We start from the raw sequence: 17425 nt of genomic DNA, 5'->3' as shown, positions 1-17425 counted from the left end.
CTTACAACTCAAGGCAAAGGCCGCGTCGGCCAGACGAGCGTCTCTTCAGCCTTGGGCTAAGGCCGCCACCTCGCGGCATCAACAGGAGCTCCGCCTGGCTCCGCGCCGCTGGCAGGCCATCGCGGAGGCCACGCCTCTGCAGCCTTGCCCTTCGCCAGTCCTCCCAGATGGCCCTAACATATGCAGCCACGGGCTGTTGTCCGTCATTGCTTTATTTTTTACCATATTTGCACCTGGCTTGTTTTTGTTACGGCAGAAAGTATTGCTTCGTGAAACATGGGGTATGCCCGTAAGACAACGTCGCTTACGCCAATCGGCCAGTGACAACTCGAAAGTGGCAGACTGCTTTGCAGCTAAAACAAGCATAATGCGCCCAGTGCCAACAGCAGTGCGCACGCACTTCTAGGTTTACAAGTATTTTTGTAACTTTGGTTGTTTGCCCCCCTGTGGCTGTACCGTTTAGGCAAATAGCTCGCTCGGCAAGCCCTTGCAAATTTGCGCTTGCTTTGGCCAGCCTAAGCCAATCGCAGCGCTGGCGTGCCTGTAACGAGGCCCCCTCCCCTGCAGGGCCCCTGTGGGAGAGAAGCTCACCCGTGGTCGATGCTCTGGGCGAACCAGCCGAGGATGGGGTGCCAGTGGGTGAGGTTGGAGCGCTTGTTCACCACGTACTTCTGGCAGCTCTCCAGCAGCCTCGTGGCCACGTGCTGGGGGGGGGAGAGAGCACAACGGGGGCTCCCATGCTGGCCGAGAGACCGGAGGACGACCGGTGTCCCTCGCCAGCTAGGTGCTCTTGAAAGAGGGTCTTTTCTGCTGACAACCAGGCTTGCATGCGGATAACATGCTGTCAACTCTGTTCTAGTCTTCCTCTTTTTTCCCAGCCCACTGTTATAATGGGGCTCTTCGATTTACAGTCTCGGACTCACCACGGACTCCCCGAGAAGCAGTCCAACATTCGATTTTTCCATGTATCCCTATGGCTTCGGGGAATCCTCGGGCTACCTGCGGACTATCCGCGGTGAGTCCGAGAGTGTAAATCGAAGAGCCCCAATAATGGAATTTTCGTGGCACTTGAATATTGTTACAAGGGGACTAGACTGTAGCTTCATTGGGGAGAGGGGGTGAGCACGACATCTCCCAGGCCAATCCAGTTTGGGAGCCCTTCTTGAAAGTCCTGCCCACCCCCGTCCCCACCCAGCGGGGCCAGCCAGCTGCGCATTCTGACACGGCAGCTGACGCTGTTCAGGGGGAGCAGTGTGAACAGGTGTGAACAAAGCACACCGGCCTGTACTCGTGCCACCCGACCAATGCCTCAGCAGCGGCCTCCTACCATTCTGGGCCCCTGACTAAGCATGGCACACGACCACCGTTAGCAGTCCCAACCAGCATTGCTCACATTCAGTGGTCGTGGTGGTTAGGGTTTACTAGCACTAAAAATTTTAGTCTCGGTCAGGGCTTGTTTTGCCAATGACTAAAAATGGCCGCCGGGCTAGCGAACTCTGCAAATTTCGAAGCACATATCTGTTCCGAAAGGCGCAAGACGTGCTTTGTGAATGTCTCGACCCACATGAATGTTGACATGGTGAAATGTTTGAATACCTTTGAGCGTGAAGAAAACAGCGCCACTATGGCACACTGGAGCTGGCCAATAAAAATCAAAATACCAATGCAATGGTACCTTTATAGTTACCCGGGAATAAGCACTGTACAGGTCAAAATAAGAGCTTACGGAACTTGATGCACACAAAACCAATCAAACATTGTTGCTGCGGACGAGAGAAGAGTTTGGGAGCACAAAACAAAACGACGACAAAGTCTACTTCCAATGCGAACCAGTTCTCCATGTCCTTGCGATAAAACTTATTCCACATAGAAATTTGGGAGTGCACCCCCCTGCTGCATGACATTACAAGCACACAATGCTCGAGCAAAGAGAAAGGTCAATCTAATGGGATTCCTGTAGCAGCAGCAACTACCAAAAAAGCAGGACAGCTGCCATCCCGCATGAGCCCCAGCTACTCGGCATGCACCAGAGCTTCCAACGCTGCCCCTGACAAGCCGAGGGAGAGAAAGTTAGCTTGGCAGCCACTGGTGCCGCCCAGGGCCCCGCATCGCCCGACCAGGGACAAGCCTCCTCCCTGCGCACGGCATTTTTCTCAGGCCACGGTGCAGCTGCTCAACCCAAGAGTGCCTGGGGCCACGCTGGACAAATTGACAAGCGCTCCAACCGTGAAGCGTCTCTGTTATCCTCTAAATGCTGAAAGTAATACTTCTGTCATGCACGGAAGAAGCCGCTTGAAGGGAGCTGCAGGCTCGCCGCATCCCATCCTCCGACAATCCCCACAATCGCAACTTCAGTGACGCTGCTCGGCTCAGCCAGCTCATCACCTTTGAGCTTCACCTCGGGAAGGCCACTGTCATTATTACCGCATAAACAAAGATACGGGTCGAGGCTTGTCGGCCTGCATCGGGCAACGAGGCAGCCCATCGGGCACAATCAGATGCGCCGCCATTTTCCATGTCCCCTTGTCACTTCTCTCGCTGTCAGCGAGCCCGTGCGTGCTGTTTTCGTGTTGTTCAAGATAAGTTCAGGACACCAATTCCCCGCCGCCTTTAAGAGAAACGCCCGCCTGCCAACAGCAAGATGTCCGACTAGCGGCAGCTGGCGTAAGCTCTCGGTATGCGACGCTCGGAAGACCACTTGGAACAGAAGGGCAAGGTGGCCCGTCAGCGATGCCCCAGAAGGCACCGAGGACGGCTTGGTGTGTGGGAGAAGCAGTCCGACCAGATTGGGGTGCTTGCAGAACCAAGAAAACCATGTTGCCTACCTAATTTTTTTTTTGCCATTTCTCCGCAACAAGGTAAGGGGACTGGGCAAGATGGTTCACGACCACTGGACAACTTTCAGCTGGAACATAAGGAAACAAAGGACGGTCACGAGAAACACAAACACAGTGCTGGCTAACAACTGCCATGTACTGAAGACATTGCACAACTTGGTGAAAATTTGGCACAGTCAGTCCACGGGATCACCCCGCAGCACGTCCTTTTCTTTTTCAGTTCATGCGACCAAAGTGCTGCTGAAGGCAAGTGCTTCAATAATTTCTCGCTGTCCACGCTTCCCTCGACCGTCCTTCGTTTCGTTATTCTGGCTCGACCTATGCTCTGACCTGTACGGTACTTGCCTGCGCCAGTCCCGCTACTGGGCGCTGCCCGAACCCTTGGCGAAGCCGCTGCAGCCCGCACCGCAATTGGTACCGTGTCAGCCGTCTCATTGCTGCAGCTCAAACACAGCAATCACTCAGCACTCCACAGCATCACAAAGAACTTTGCTCAACGCACGCCGATTATACAAGGTTGAACCACGGCGGGCGCCACCGTGTTTTCGGTGAACAGCGTTTTTGAGCCGCACGACTTCCCGTAGTCTCACGCATTACCGCGGCGCTAATGTCACTGTTCACTATTAAACGGATAAAACGATGGCAACACAGCCGCCTGCGTAACCTAAACCAGGGAAAAGATTGGTCAAGTGCACTGGGTGCCTGAACTACTCAGCAGTCACTTACTGAAATGCTTTTAAAACCGGGCAAAACTCTACTTTTTACAATTATTACATTGGTCAGTCTATGCCTGTAAAGTTTTTTTTGTCGTTTCTAGCTTGGGGACAGCGGTATTCGTCGTTAAAGTTGGCCCTACGCCCCGCCCACTGCTCCCTGCCGCATCGCCGGAAGAGCGACCGGAAGTAGCGTCATATTGGGAAGACGGCCAGCGACGTGCACCGCCGCTTCGCTGTGTCTCAGTTTCCAGGGCGAAGTTCCGAATTAAACAGGCGTGTAATCTGCACTTCATCATTGTCTAGAGTTGCTTCCGCGTCGATTTTTAACCGTAATGCTACTGCGTGACTCCCTAAAGCGACTCCTAGATACCAGAGATTTCCTACGCGAGTGCCCGTGGCTACTACATTGCGTTCACGAGTAGCCGCGGGGCCGGCCGTGTCGCCGGGTGCTCTGTGCTTCGTACGCGAAGCGACGGGCTCAAGCAAATACGGAGGTACCCCAAGTTCCTGATCCATTATTACAAGGGAATTAGAAAATTTGTGGGACCACAGCGCTCTGGGCTTCCCGAACTTCTTGCTCGTTTTCCCGATCAACGTTGTTGGCTGTGACGACAGCTTAGCTGAATAGCTAGATTTTAAGAAGAAATCAAGCAAGCTGAAAGCATGAAGCGTTTTCTGCGCACGGAAGCGGTCCGCACACTCGCCGGTCGTGCATGCCCGTACGGCGCATGAAACGGCTCCCACCACACATGCCGCGGCAGCAACCGCCCTTTGCTGCCGTCCAGATTCAAGGCCGTCGCGAAAAGCAAGGTAAACGTGCAAGAGAGGATGATAGTGTGGTGAAAAATTGTGCTGGGGATTGTCATCCAAGGTGATTTCGAAAGAGGTGATCGAATTTGTATCGCGATGCGGAGCGCCGACCGGTCGCGGAGGCTAGTCAACGGCAGCAAACGAACCTGCCCGAGCACGACATGCGGTGAGAGGCCGATGGATGGCGTTACCTACGTGCAAGAATGAGCACAACACCGATCGCTAGATTGGCTATCAACGTAGGAATAAGGTTCCACATACGAGAAAGGGGATGATAGTGTGGTGAAAAACTGTGTTAAGGATAGTCATTCGCAATTGTAAAGATAGCAGCGACCAACTATCTCCCTTGGTGCTAAGCCTAAAGTTCCCAACGTCAGCGGCGATCCGTGCAACCTGAGCGAGCTGGAGCTGCTGGGGAAAAGCTCGTTGGGGACCAGTGTGCTGTGCTTGGGTTCCTCTACCTTTTGGGAGGTAGAGGAACACACACATACACATGCTAAAACATGTGTATGTGCAGCAATGCCACATTGTGCTGACCGGCCGAGCAGCGACCCGGCACCAGCCTCTGTGCGCGATGCGACAACCGCAGGCCGCTGCACAGAGCTTGTTGCCGCCTGTCCAAATGTAAAAACAAAGTTCCACATTCGAGGATGGGGGCGATGGTGGGTTGAAAAATTGTGCTAGGAATTGTGACTAGCACTGGTAGTGGAAGCGGTGAACCAATATCTGCGCAACTTCCCTGCACCCGAGAAATAAGTCGGCCATGAGTCGTCGGGGGAGAACTCCTTTCTAAAGTCCGCCGCGAGCGAACCTGTTGCATTTATACTTCCCTCAGGCTCTCCTATTCTAAGGAAAGACTGTGTGAGCCCTCCATTCACCACAGGACCTTCTTGCCCGTATCTGAACGGGAACAGAAAGATCTTCAGGACGAGCGGTCTCCGCAGCGCCGGCACTTCTGAATATGATGTCATCTGCCGCCAGCCAATCGTGAAAGGCAGCCAGGGCTCTCACCGCGCCCACGGGCAGGGATTGTTTGTTTTGACGAAAAACGATGGTTTGGGTGTATTTGTACATAAAATAAACATGTTTTTCAAATTCAGCGTCAAGAAAACCATAATGTAATGCCCCCAACAACATTTTTTTGAAAAGCTCTTCACCAGCCCTTTAACGGCGATTGGGAAGGATGTTTCAGCAAAACCGGCCAGATTTAGAAGCTATCTCTTTTTGTTTGTTTGTTTCATCGTATTTTTTTTTCTCCCATATGTGCGTTTGCGAGTGAGTGACGATAAAAAAGGTAACCAGAAAGGGAGAGACATGCCAAGATGGTGGTGCCCAGTGCTGTCGTTCCCGTGATACAGCGCTCCGAAAATTGCCGTTTTTTTTTGTCAAATAGTTTGCCACCTCGGCTGACTTGTACCTACGTCTTTTTGTATGGCACCTTGCGATGGTATTTGACGGGGCAAATTTTTCAAAGCACAGACTATAAAATGTTCATTGCTTAAAGAAAATCGAGCGCTACAAACGCGGACAGAAAAAAACGTAGAATGATGAGACAGAAGCGCTTTTTTCTGTCCTCGTTAGTAGCGCTCGATTTTCTTTAAAGGAGCACTGACACGAAAATTTTATGTTACACTTTTATGGCTTTTATCGATGCTTAATGGTCTGGCGAACCTGAAACAGCACTTCAAATACTTCAGTTCGCGATAGTTAATTACATTGAACGGCTTAAAAATCGTTTGTTTCAAATTCCCGCGCTTTCCTCCCGAACGGCGCATATGACAGCCTCCCGGTTTGACGTCACCGCTTTGTGCGGACGTCACCGGTGCCCGCTTGAGAGAGGGTTGCGCCCGCTCGCCGCTTGTGGGGTCGCGCGCGTGAAGTGACGTCACGAGTTTTTGGCGAGCCCTGCGCGTCACTTCTTTTTCCTCTCCTGAAGTGATGTCACGCTGATGTCCATTTGCTGAGTGCCGCTCCGCGCGCTGCTCCGTCGGCGCGATAAATGCGATCCAATTGAACTATGTTCTTCGCGTCGCAGGCCGCTCATATTTCAGCCAGGGTATTCTGTTGAGTGAAGGAAGCGAACTGTGCAATAATATTAACGCCAAAAATTGGTGTCAGTGCTCCTTTAAGCAATACCAACTAGCCCAACAGCATATTTTACTGAAGTATATAAAATGTTCTACCTGAAAATGGGACTTTGGAAATAAAATGATCCTTGAGGCATTTCTCGCTATTTGATCCCCGAGTTCTTTTTTATTGATTTTGATTTTGATCCATCCCTGAAAGCACAAACAACAGCTGAACAACAGTTTATTAAGGCTGATGAAAAATCGTTTTATCAAGTTGGCATCTTTCCTCGTTTAAACTGATGTGAGCGTCCAAATGAGGCCCTCTTGGGGTGCAATTTCCACAACAAACACGCAGGAAAACATGTGCGTGTCACAACTGTGCCACATGCCCCAGCTGCTGCCCAGCTGCCAGGGGTGACGCTCAGCCCCGGCCTGGTGAGCGTCGCACTGGCCACTGGCCCCAGGTCGCTCGTTCGCCACTACTCCCCGATGGTGCGCCATGCCCTGCCCTGCCCTCTGCCCCGTCTGGACTGCCCAGGTGCACCCAACCGGCACATTTGCCACTGCATCAAGGTTTGCCCCTGAACCCGACTTGCAGGGCTTCCACTAGAAACCTGGCATTCCTCGCCCCCCTGTGGCCATCGCACGAGAATTGTGGCTACCGGCAAAGCATGCGACCAAGGCCAGGCCGGTCTCCCTTGCGGAGCTTCCACTGCCCCCACCCAGGAGGAAGGGAAGCAAAGAGCCGCTCACCACAAAGTCCAGCAGCCTCGAGCTCAGGTTCTGCGGGAGGGAAGAGAAGAGGCAGAAAGCGTGGGTCAGCGTTGGGGGGCGCCAAGTGCGATGAAAGCATGTGCACCGCTAGGGGCGCTCCACTCTGCGAACACTGCGTGCGCCATCGGCGCGCGTGCTCTCTGGCTGCTGCTTCGTCGTCCCCCTAGCTCGCCCAACGAGATCGTTTATGGAGCATGTGGTTTTTCATCGAGACCAGGCACGGCTATAGGTCATGCACAAAGAAGCTGTCCGTGTTTACAGCTCAAAAGGCACCTCAAAAAGAGAGCAATTGGCCCGAAATATCAAACGGGCTGTGTGGTTTGTGAACCTCATTTCGACGAAAGATTCATCGAGAAGGCGTTCTGTCATGTGATCAACAGGAAAGTCGTAGAAACACAGCGGGATCGGCCGCAGTTGAGAGTATTCTCCGACAAGACAAGACAGTATTCCAAACAAAGACAAGACAACTCAGAGGGACCGACAAAAACATTTAAGACTGAGAAGGTGCCAGTAACCTGTCATGATTGTGAAGAAAAGTAAAAACAAATGTCCTGCACTGCGTCTCACGCGTCTCAAAATAGTTGTGTGGCGTGTTTATGCCAAGGCACGCAATTGCACATTTAAGTGTGTCAAACTACTGACGGTCAATTGTGAATAGACCTTTCCAGAAACTGCAGCGCCGCTCCTTCCCCTGGCGGGCCCGCACAAGGCGTCGTGGGAACTGCGTGCGCGGGCGATGCGAGCGGCGACGGGGTGGTCGCGCCGCGCGCCGCATGCGCGGAGCGAGCCCGTCAAAGGACAAAGTTTAAGTAGAGTGAAATGCTGTGCTTGCAAAGTTATGTTGCGCATCAATTAAAGCATCTTCAAACCATACAACCCAAAATAAGAAATAAACTCCGCATCCTTCTCAAACTGCCTGCACCGCATGAGAACTTTTTGTCGTCTGCTAGCTTGCAGAGTGGAACCAGCTGCTGCCAGTTGAAAAGCGTCTTCGCGATTAAGAGAAATTCCTCAACACGAGGAACTCGAAAACGAATGTGACACTTGAGCTCCCCGAGAAAAATACAAATAACCCAGCTCTGGCTTCTGGCAGCCCAAGGGGGGGAGCCGAGTGGGAAAACATATCGTGTGCACACGTTATTCGTGGTGCATTTCCGCGTGTGTAAAGCTACACTCGTTTACGACCTGCCTTAGCGCTTGTAGTTTACGTGACACTGACGATGTGGCGCCCAGGAAGCTGCAGGAGGCGGACAAACGTGCTGGGTGCTCGGTTGGGGCAACAACACGCCACGAGACCGGCACTGCACAAGTTTCCGAAGGACAAGAGACTTGAAAAGGCATGGGTTGACCGGAAAAATCTCCAGGGTCGTGATGGCCGGTTCGCTTTGTGGGAGCCGTCACAGGGTATGTGGAGACCATTTCAACGCGAGCAGACGCAAATGTTACATGCGACCATTTTCCCACACCGGGTCTTCTCCGAGGGGTGCCGTCCGGTAAAGGCAGGTAAGCCCAGCATTATAACGTAAATTATGCTTTTTATATTTTGTTTCCTAGCTGCCGTGAAGTGAATGAAACGCCACCCCCCTTAAGCGTCCCTCCCGCTTCCAGGCATCCAAGACGAACTAGTGATATGCAGCAATGTCAAGATACTCCTGTCAACTCAAGAGTAATCAACGCCCGTTTTGTAATGAATTTTAGCACAAAGGGCGTAACAGCGTGATAAAGCAATACTTTCGCTCCAGCAGGCAACGATGCGGTTTCTGCAACGACAGCGACTGCCTGCAGCCCGTTTCCTGCGGCAATGGAGGAGCGGGGTTTCTGCTGTTGTGAGTTCAGCTTTTCGACTATTTATTTTCAGTAGCTCATCGTGGAATTATTATTTCCCACTTTTAAGGTGTGGTGCACTTTTTGTGTGATAACGAAGGAGACAGCTCGTCATGGCTGACCCAGGATTCTTGATTGAAGATGAGCTCCGTGAACTTGGCGTTTTAAATTGAACAGACCCCCCATGTTAAATGGTCGGCATCAACTGACAGTAGCGGAGGAAACACGTACACGGCAGATCGCCAACCTGAGGAGACACGCTGAGTGAGTTATTCGAGAACTGAAGAACTTGAGAATACTGCAGTATGTTTTTCCAAATGCGATGGCTGACAAGACAAACCAGATATGGAAAATTTGGTGCTACATGAACTTCACACATGAACCACTTCTCAATTGATAAGCAAGCAAAATGTCAACTATGCGTGTTTTGTATTAGCGCGATTTGAAGTTTTGCCTTTTAGTCGGTATTGGTTAGTTTTGCTAACGTAATAAAAGTGTACGTGTCTTTTGTTGTAATTATACCACACTAGCTGCCTCGTCTTTTTGTCGACTGAAATAAACATTTCTATTTTCATGTTTACACACAGCCGCAAACAGCAAAAGAGCTCAGGATTGCACAATAGGACTTGCCACCTCTTAGGCAACAGTACCTGAAACAAATGCAGACACATAGTGCAGCACGAATCGATGGGATACACACCGCAACTCCCCAAAATGCAGTAGTAGTAAAATGCGGGCTGTGGTAGGAATGCTGAAGTTTGAAAAAGAAGCTACCGTATTTACTCGCATAATCCTTGCACTTTTTTTTCAGAAAAGTCAATGCGAAGATAGGGGTGCGAGAATTATGCGGGGAAAAAAAAATCCGGTGCACACTGTTGCCAATTTGCCTTCTGCCAGTCCCGCTAAATGTAGCAGTCGTTTTTTGTATATGTAAGCTCAGTGTTGCCAACAGCAGCTATTTCTTTTTATTTTATTATTTACAACGCAAACAGTCTCCCGTTGATCAGCGATCATGAAATTGCCGCCTTTGCTTTCTGGCGCGCACCCTATCTCGTCGTCGTCATGTGCATGCTTTACTCCAGTAACGCACGTTGAAGTCGGTGACGCTGAAGTGCCTGCCTGCGGCGTGGTTGCCGTTTTTCATCGCGTACTCTATCGCTTTTCATTTGAAAGCGGCAGTGTAGCTGGCGTTCTTCCCCATAGCGAAGCGGCACAAAGCACAAAACAAAGAGATCGGCACCAAGCACAAAACAAAGAGATCAAAAAGTTCTCAAAATGGCAGCGAGATATCCACCACCATGGAGGAAAGAAAAGGTTAGGAGAGGACGTGACGTCACATTTGTCAAGCCGAGTCCCGCCATGACTTGAGCCCACGGAGCCCAGCACTCTATCCCATCATCCTTTGCTGTCTCCGGTTTGATTTGACTAACATGGCGTCGCCCTGCCCTCCCGCTTTGAAGCGAAAACAGCTTCGTCGCTAATTCCTCGGTGCGATGTCATCTTCTAAGTTGTTGATTTCGCTTTCAATTTGCCTATTCTAACCCTCACATAAAGTTTCAATCGAAAAACGGCCTTTGTTTTTGAGATAGAAGGACAATTTTTCAGCTCTTAAGCCTGGCAAAGTAGCGTTTGTCGTCGTCATAGCAACAGGCTCGCGGGATGGCGAACGCAGACGCCTCCGATGGCAGACTTTTCAAACTGGCCTAATTTGAAAACGTTTGTCGTAGCGACTGCGTTGGTTTGCAAGCGTAGCGAGGCAGCCACATACCAAGCACCTTAAAAATTTGTCCGTTCTATTCGCCCAAATTTGGCCGCCGCAATTGTAAACAAGTAAACAACATTGTCCATGGGCTCAAGAAAATTCACGTGACTTCCTTCACACTTTTTGCAATGCATTGGGGTGCTAGGGGCCTCTCCTGAGTATTCTTTCCTCCATGTCCACCACTGACGCGAGTGACTCACTGACTGCTGCTGCTCAACGACAGGACCGCGACGGCGACGCGACGACACGACAGTGGGCTGCGCGAACGCTGTCTAGTTGTGCACACGCGAAACCGGCTCAAGGACAGTGTGAGTAGGGTGTTAGGGCGCCTGTTAGGGAGTAGCCATGCAGGTTGTTAGGGCGCCTGGGTGGCCTTGGATACACAGCGCTCTCCGCCGAACGGAGAGGCGGCGGGGGAGGGCGCGCGTTGGAGAGCGCGTGCACCATGCGGGTTTCGCGAGCGGGCAACTTTCGCCGCTGCAAAGTTGGGGGTGCGAGGATTATGCGAGGAACCAAAAAATCCAAGTTTTGGTGGCTCACATTAGGGGTGCGAGGATTACGCGAGTGCGAGGACTATGCGAGTAAATACGGTAGTTATCAAAACAGCTGTCCAGGATAGCAGATGTTCTGCACGCATCACACAATGTTAAATGCCAGAGCTGCACCGTCAACAAACGCTGCCTCCACAGGCGCTGTCACGCACGGCCCGGCTTGGCACGGTAGAGCTACATGAAGAGCGGCCCGGGCTGCTTTGCGGCCACCGTTTGGGGGCGCGCGCAAGTTTCCAGAAAGGCCTATTCCAGGGGATATGCCTGCATGCATGCGCGCACAATAATACTGCAGAAAGTAAACCGAACGCAAAATAGCTGGACTCCGCTAACTGTTGCGTTGTACCATGCACTCGCACTAATGTCCTTAAAATAACAAAGTGAGATGTCCGAGATCAGCTTCTCTGAAAGCAGCCGCAAGGACCATTCTTTTTTTTCCTCTCCACTGTGTGGCTTCCATGAGCTGTGCACTGCAAACCAGAAAGGAACAGTTCTGCAGGCAATATGTGCTTGGGGGGGGAGGGGGCAGCACGTTCATGGCATTAGATATCAGCGTAAAAAAAACGCTCTTTTCAGACAAAGGCCCCCCTGTAAATACGCAAATTAACTGCAGACGAGAATTGAGTTTAGCCGATTTAGCCCATTGCGAAGACAGCAAGGATGCGAAACGAAGACAGAAAAGCATGTGCATTTCTTCCTCCAGTGTGCCATTTTCCGCCTCACCGGGAACATGCATTGTGGTGTAACACTGATAGGAAAAAGGGCCATGTCAGCGCAGGCAACTTTAGCACTTCTGCCCCTCCACAGCCCATACAGGTGGCACGGTTTCGGTCCATCGCCATTTTGTGCAGTCCTCCGCTGCCGTCCGTCACACATAGGAGCAACCACGCGCTGGTGTGCTGGCCTCATACAGTCTGCGCTCATCAGAGCAGATCCGGCAACAACGGACTTCTGTTGGTTTTGTTGGTGGAGTCCACTCATAATGGACCAGGCTAGGCTACAACAGACTAAATTTTAGGAAAGAAGTGTTTCAACTGACCTCCGAGGGGCCGGCACCCAATATGCTTTTTCTTTGTTTCGTTTGGCAAGAAAACTGTTGTGTCTGGCAACATTGTTGGCAGCTGGGTCGTTGGCACAGCCAAGTGGCTTTTTTACTTTTTTTGTGCAACCAGCGGCACGAGCGGCAGGGTAGCTAATTTCACTGTCGGATAAATTAACGCTGTCGAACAAGGGGAAGGCCGACATCACCAAAAGTGCAGGCCTGTCTAAGCAGACGGTCGTCAAGAACAAGGCCACCGCCGATAAGAGCAACTAACAGCGAGATTGAACGACAGCGCTGTCGAATACGCAAAGTGGTCCACCCAGAGTCGAGTTGGCCCTCGTAGCTTTCTTTATGCAATAAGGAACCCAGGGTCAGTGAGGTTCACTCTTTATTATTCCCCCGCATGCATCGTTCCCGTTCCGTTGAGCGAAAAAGGTAAGATCGCTCGAGTAGGGCGGTTGGTTCCCATAGATTGTGTGCAATCTGCCGGCGGCCGTGCGCAGCCCAACTGGTCTAACTTGAGATTTCATAGCTGTCCATGAGATTATTTCATATAGCTGTTTCCATAACCAGACTAAAATCATCAAAAATGTGGCAGCTGCCTAGGGGGAACGTCAGGATTTGTTTGACGAACGGTTTTGCGGAATTCTGCCTCATCACGAAGGGATTTAAAAGAGCCTAGCCAGGACTGATTTTTGTAGCTGGTTAATAATATCACGCGTCTTTACACACTTGACCACATGTGCTAGGCCTCTTCCAATTGCCGGTGCTAAGCTTCGGAGACGGTCTATAGGCAATTCTTTGCCCCCCCCCCCGGTCAGCTACAGCGGACACTTTTTTCCAGACTGACGTGGTCCCGTCAGATGCCAGAGCCTGCTTTGAGTGTCCGGCAGCAGGCTCTCGCTCTCGGCCCACAAATGCTTGCCACCTGCTGCTCTCCTCAAAGGAGACATCAGGTGCCCAATAGGGGCGTGCGAATACTTCAACATCAAATTCACAAAACAAATATCTCGTACATTCAATTTTTCAAATACTGAATGTCCCCGGCTCGGCAAACAGCGCACACCAATGCACTCTTGCTGCACTGCGGCACCCTTCATCCGAATCGTGCTTTCCAAGAGCTTGCCTTGCCATGGCGCCCCAGAAGTTCAACACAATCGGAGGAGCGCAAAAAGGACGACCACCAAGAAAAGAGCACACGGCACGGAGCGCTACTGGCATTTCATTGGAAAAGTGTGAAAAGGCACCAACTCATCGATGTGCGCGCACGCACACAAAATACAAAAACGAAACGAGGTGTACAGCAGGTTTCAGAAATTCCGCAGACTAAGGAGGACTAATGAAGGTTGATACGTCACACTGCTCTTCCCTCATGCCTGTACACGACGGTTGTCTTTTCAACGAGAGGCCTGCGCCCATCTTTTTCGCCCTACTTACAATGCACTATCAAGTGCATGCAAGGCCTGCCCTTCTAAGAGCTTTTGTGCAACCGCAGTCAGACGTTAACTTTTTCGTTACCGCGCGGGAAATTGTTCAATTTTCAGGGGTCTGGAATAATGTTTTTTCTGCGCTAAGCGTATTGGTTAGGCACGTATTCATTGCAGTGACATAAAATGCAGAAGATTCAATGCTTTTTCTAATGACACAAGTTTTGATATTTTTTTCGTAAATAATGATCGCGGAAAAAATTATCGAATTCAAAATTTTTGTCCAGCCGTCGAAGAAAATAGACAAAAGGAAGTTGTATATAGAAACCACCAGTAGTAGCAAAAATTTAGAATACACATTTTGTAGGTAAACATTTCAAAAACCTGCCCAAGAAAAAAAATTGATTTGCTCGATATAATTTGCCAGATATGAAAGAAAATGCTGCACGCAAGGTGCCCATGCCTTGTGGTGAAGCCCAACCTCTATTTCAAATTTCGCAATTTTGGATGCTTTTCTGGAATAAATCTGGAGGTTTGACATTATTAAAGTCACCAATTAGTCCCCACATGATGTAAAAACGCCTTGTCAATGATTACAGGCCAGCACAAGATTCAAGGCAAGCAAGCGATGCGAAAAAATCCACTTGGAGTGGAAGCGAAACTTGGCGGCGGATGCTTGTTGACGTTCCCATCGTCACTTATCTAATTTGATTTGATGATTTGATTTAATATCAGCTTAATATCATCTACTGACTCACTATGGCAGCCCCGCTTGCAGGAACTGTGCCCAGCAACTTCGACCAAGCAGCTGTCGTGCAATGAAGCCAGCCTCCTGACTGCAGCACCACCTAACATTTTCAAAAAGAAAATATGCAGTTCTACAAAGCAGCGAAACTAGCGGTGAACGGCTGGCAGTGTTCAAGGACGACTGGAAGCGCTCTCCTCGTCTAAACTGATATCCGACGACTTGATGCTATCTTTCGACTTTCAGCTGAAGCTGTTGTCACAGAAGTAAGGCGTGGGTGAAGTGGAACCACGAGTGGCATGCACTGATTGAGGAACACTAGCAGGCGACGGAGGCGCCATGGCAAATCGGCTTGAAGTTGTGCAACTGCGTAGTAGCGCCAAATATGAATTTCGCAATGCAAAAACGAAACCGGAACTGCTGGGAAGTGGCTGAAAATGCCAGATCCCCCTGTTAGACATGCGAGGGACCTTCAGAGATAGGATGCAGGAGAATAAAGCTGCCCTTTCTCCGAACCAAACATCTCTAGAGAATAGCTGGTGTCACTTTCAGGTAATTATCACCTCTCAAAGCTGTCAGATTACAAAGCCGACAACATAATTTGGGATTTCGCTTGCTAGGAGCCCTTTGATAAAAAAAGTTATTGAGGGCAATGCTGCATAACCACAAGTGGCGTGCTTTTTTCTTTCGTGCTGTAGCCACGCCCCCTTTTGCTAAAACATGCTCACCTAGGTTGGCCAAAAACGGCGTCGCTGGAGCGGGAAAATTTAAATTGATTTCAAAAGTGCAGCGCCTAGACTAACCACTGGGGCGCATTACGCGTACAAGAAACGACTACAACATGTCGAAATTTGCAACATAAAGCGTGATCCATTTGAATAGGAGCGGTAAGGCACCGACCGGTCTTGCCGAAGTCGGCCTTCCTGTAGGCAAGCGGCAGGCGACAGACAACTGGTTGTGCGCAAGGCACACACCGCTTCCCGAGTGTCATTTGGCAGCCAGTGTTGCCGCACTGGTCCGGCTTATTTATCTTCTCGTCTCCGACCGAGCACATGTGGCCCGCCCTTCTCTCGGCAGAGAGGGAACAGACTCCTTCTATGCCCACGAGGAATTTTCCCCACTCTCTCTCTCTCTCTTGCGTCCGAGACACTGTCAAAATGGAGGCCTGTCAAAAGAAATTGATACGCAATATTCGATGCGCAGAGGGGCTTTTATTCCTCATTTGATTATTGGAAAGCCCCGGTGTTCAACATGATCCCCGACCAGTGCTGCGGCAGGAGAGCCGGGCTATGCCGCACGGTGGAGGGAAAGGTTTGAACTGCAGCGCCCAACGTTCAATGCACGGGAGACGCTGCACGCCAGAGCCAAGCGGCGCTGCACACTCGTGCCGATTATCGTGCCCGAAGAGGCAGTGAGCGTGCTGCACACGCAGGTGGGAGACCCAACAGCCGGCCTCGCTGCAGTGTCCCCAGCCCAGCCACGCAGGGACTGGCGAGAAGAGGGCCGCACTGCTGGCCCCCTGCCGAGACACGCTTCAGGAAGGGGAAGCGGTGCGACCACACACAAGCCACTCGCCGGGGACTGCAAGTTGGAGGCGTGCCGCAACAAACCACCAGTGGCATCAACGACGTGCCGACGCACACGCGCTGGTGAGAAAACCCTGACCCGAAGCTGGAGACGGCAACCAGTACGGTGAGGGCTGCCCCGAGCACTCAAATCGACGGGGGAAACGGCCACGGGGCCCCGAGAATGCGGCCGTTCCCGCTGCCGGTGGCAAGGGTGTGCTAAACAGATGTTCTGCACAGGTTCCAGGCACGTGCACACCGTGGATGAAGTGCGTGGGGCACCACACAACTACAGACGCACGCTGTGGCTATCGTTAACGGGGTGCCGCCAGAAAGGAAACTAGATTATACAGGCGCCAGTGCGTCAAAAGAAGTTCACGCAACTGCTTCCGTCAGCCGTTCCGGAACCATCTGACGTGCAACTTCAAAGCTTCTGCGGAGACAGTGGCAGGGAAGTTCCCGGCAGCTGTCAAGCTTGGTGAGGAAGATTTGTGGTAAAAGGACCTCGCTGTGCAATCGCATAGCCTTGTTGCTGCCGTCAGCGGATAATGCCAGACGCATTGCCGAGCAACGTGTTGCGATGACCTGGTTTGTGAAAATGAAGTTTTTCTAGAATGAAGAGCCAAGCCGGACCCCGAGCTACATTCCGTCATCAGAAGTGCTCGCGTATTTTTAAAAATCAAATTTAATTGAAAAGAAACCTAATTCAAATCGAATTTGCATGCAGCGTGCGCTTACATCCGCACCTCTAGCTGCCTTATCAATGGTGGCATTGATGGAAGTCTGGAGCCTGCATGTCGTGTGTGTCATCATTTAAAGGCCAACTGTACTCAAAATTTCGACCGCGCTAAATCACTGTTCCTGCATAGTATGACTAAAAAGACCGCAATGTACGAAGTATGATGCCTAAAATGTGCGTAATTACGCCGCAAGCGACCAGCAAAAATCGACGATTTTGAAAACGAAACTGGGCAGAACGCGGCCATTACGGGCAGGCGGAAGTGACGTATCAGCCGTCGGCGCGAGCGGCCAGACGGCCTGGCCTGTGGGCGCGAGCTGTGCAAAATAGAGAGGGTGTTGGCTGTGCGGACCGGCCGACGTGGCCGGCTCGGCCAGCCAGGAGGAGAGTGTGAACGCGCGCGTGCGGGGGTGTGGGAGGCGCGAGGAAAAGCAAGCGCTTGTCCAGCCACACCGCGTAGGCATGATGTCGCGACGACACTCGAAAAGGAGAGAACCGCACGGTTGACGAAGCCTCTTCGGAGCCACGAAGACCAGGAGTACCGGCGGCGCGAAATACGAGTTTCCT

General features: G+C 51.3%; 1 protein-coding gene across 7 annotated transcripts in view; it reads right to left on the bottom strand.

Annotated features, from left to right (window-relative positions):
• Positions 1-17425, bottom strand: part of LOC144165153 (ubiquitin-protein ligase E3B) — a 185111-nt gene that overhangs the window by 133184 nt on the left and 34502 nt on the right. For 6 of the 7 annotated variants that reach the window (XM_077695256.1, XM_077695254.1, XM_077695250.1 and 3 more), the window contains exons 10-11: positions 7186-7215; positions 592-704 (exon numbers count right to left, since the gene is read on the bottom strand). In XM_077695256.1, coding sequence (XP_077551382.1) covers positions 592-704; positions 7186-7215 — 143 coding nt within the window. The remainder of the gene's footprint in view (positions 1-591; positions 705-7185; positions 7216-17425) is intronic. The other variant, XM_077695255.1, reaches the window with a different exon arrangement.

The sequence above is a fragment of the Haemaphysalis longicornis genome, unplaced genomic scaffold (assembly GCF_048455015.1).
Source record: "Haemaphysalis longicornis isolate Haplotype H1 unplaced genomic scaffold, Haemaphysalis longicornis Haplotype H1 scaffold_14, whole genome shotgun sequence".
NCBI classification, from domain to species: Eukaryota; Metazoa; Arthropoda; class Arachnida; order Ixodida; family Ixodidae; genus Haemaphysalis; species Haemaphysalis longicornis.
Note: the sequence above shows the minus strand (reverse complement) of the source record. Positions and strands in the feature narration are given on the sequence as shown.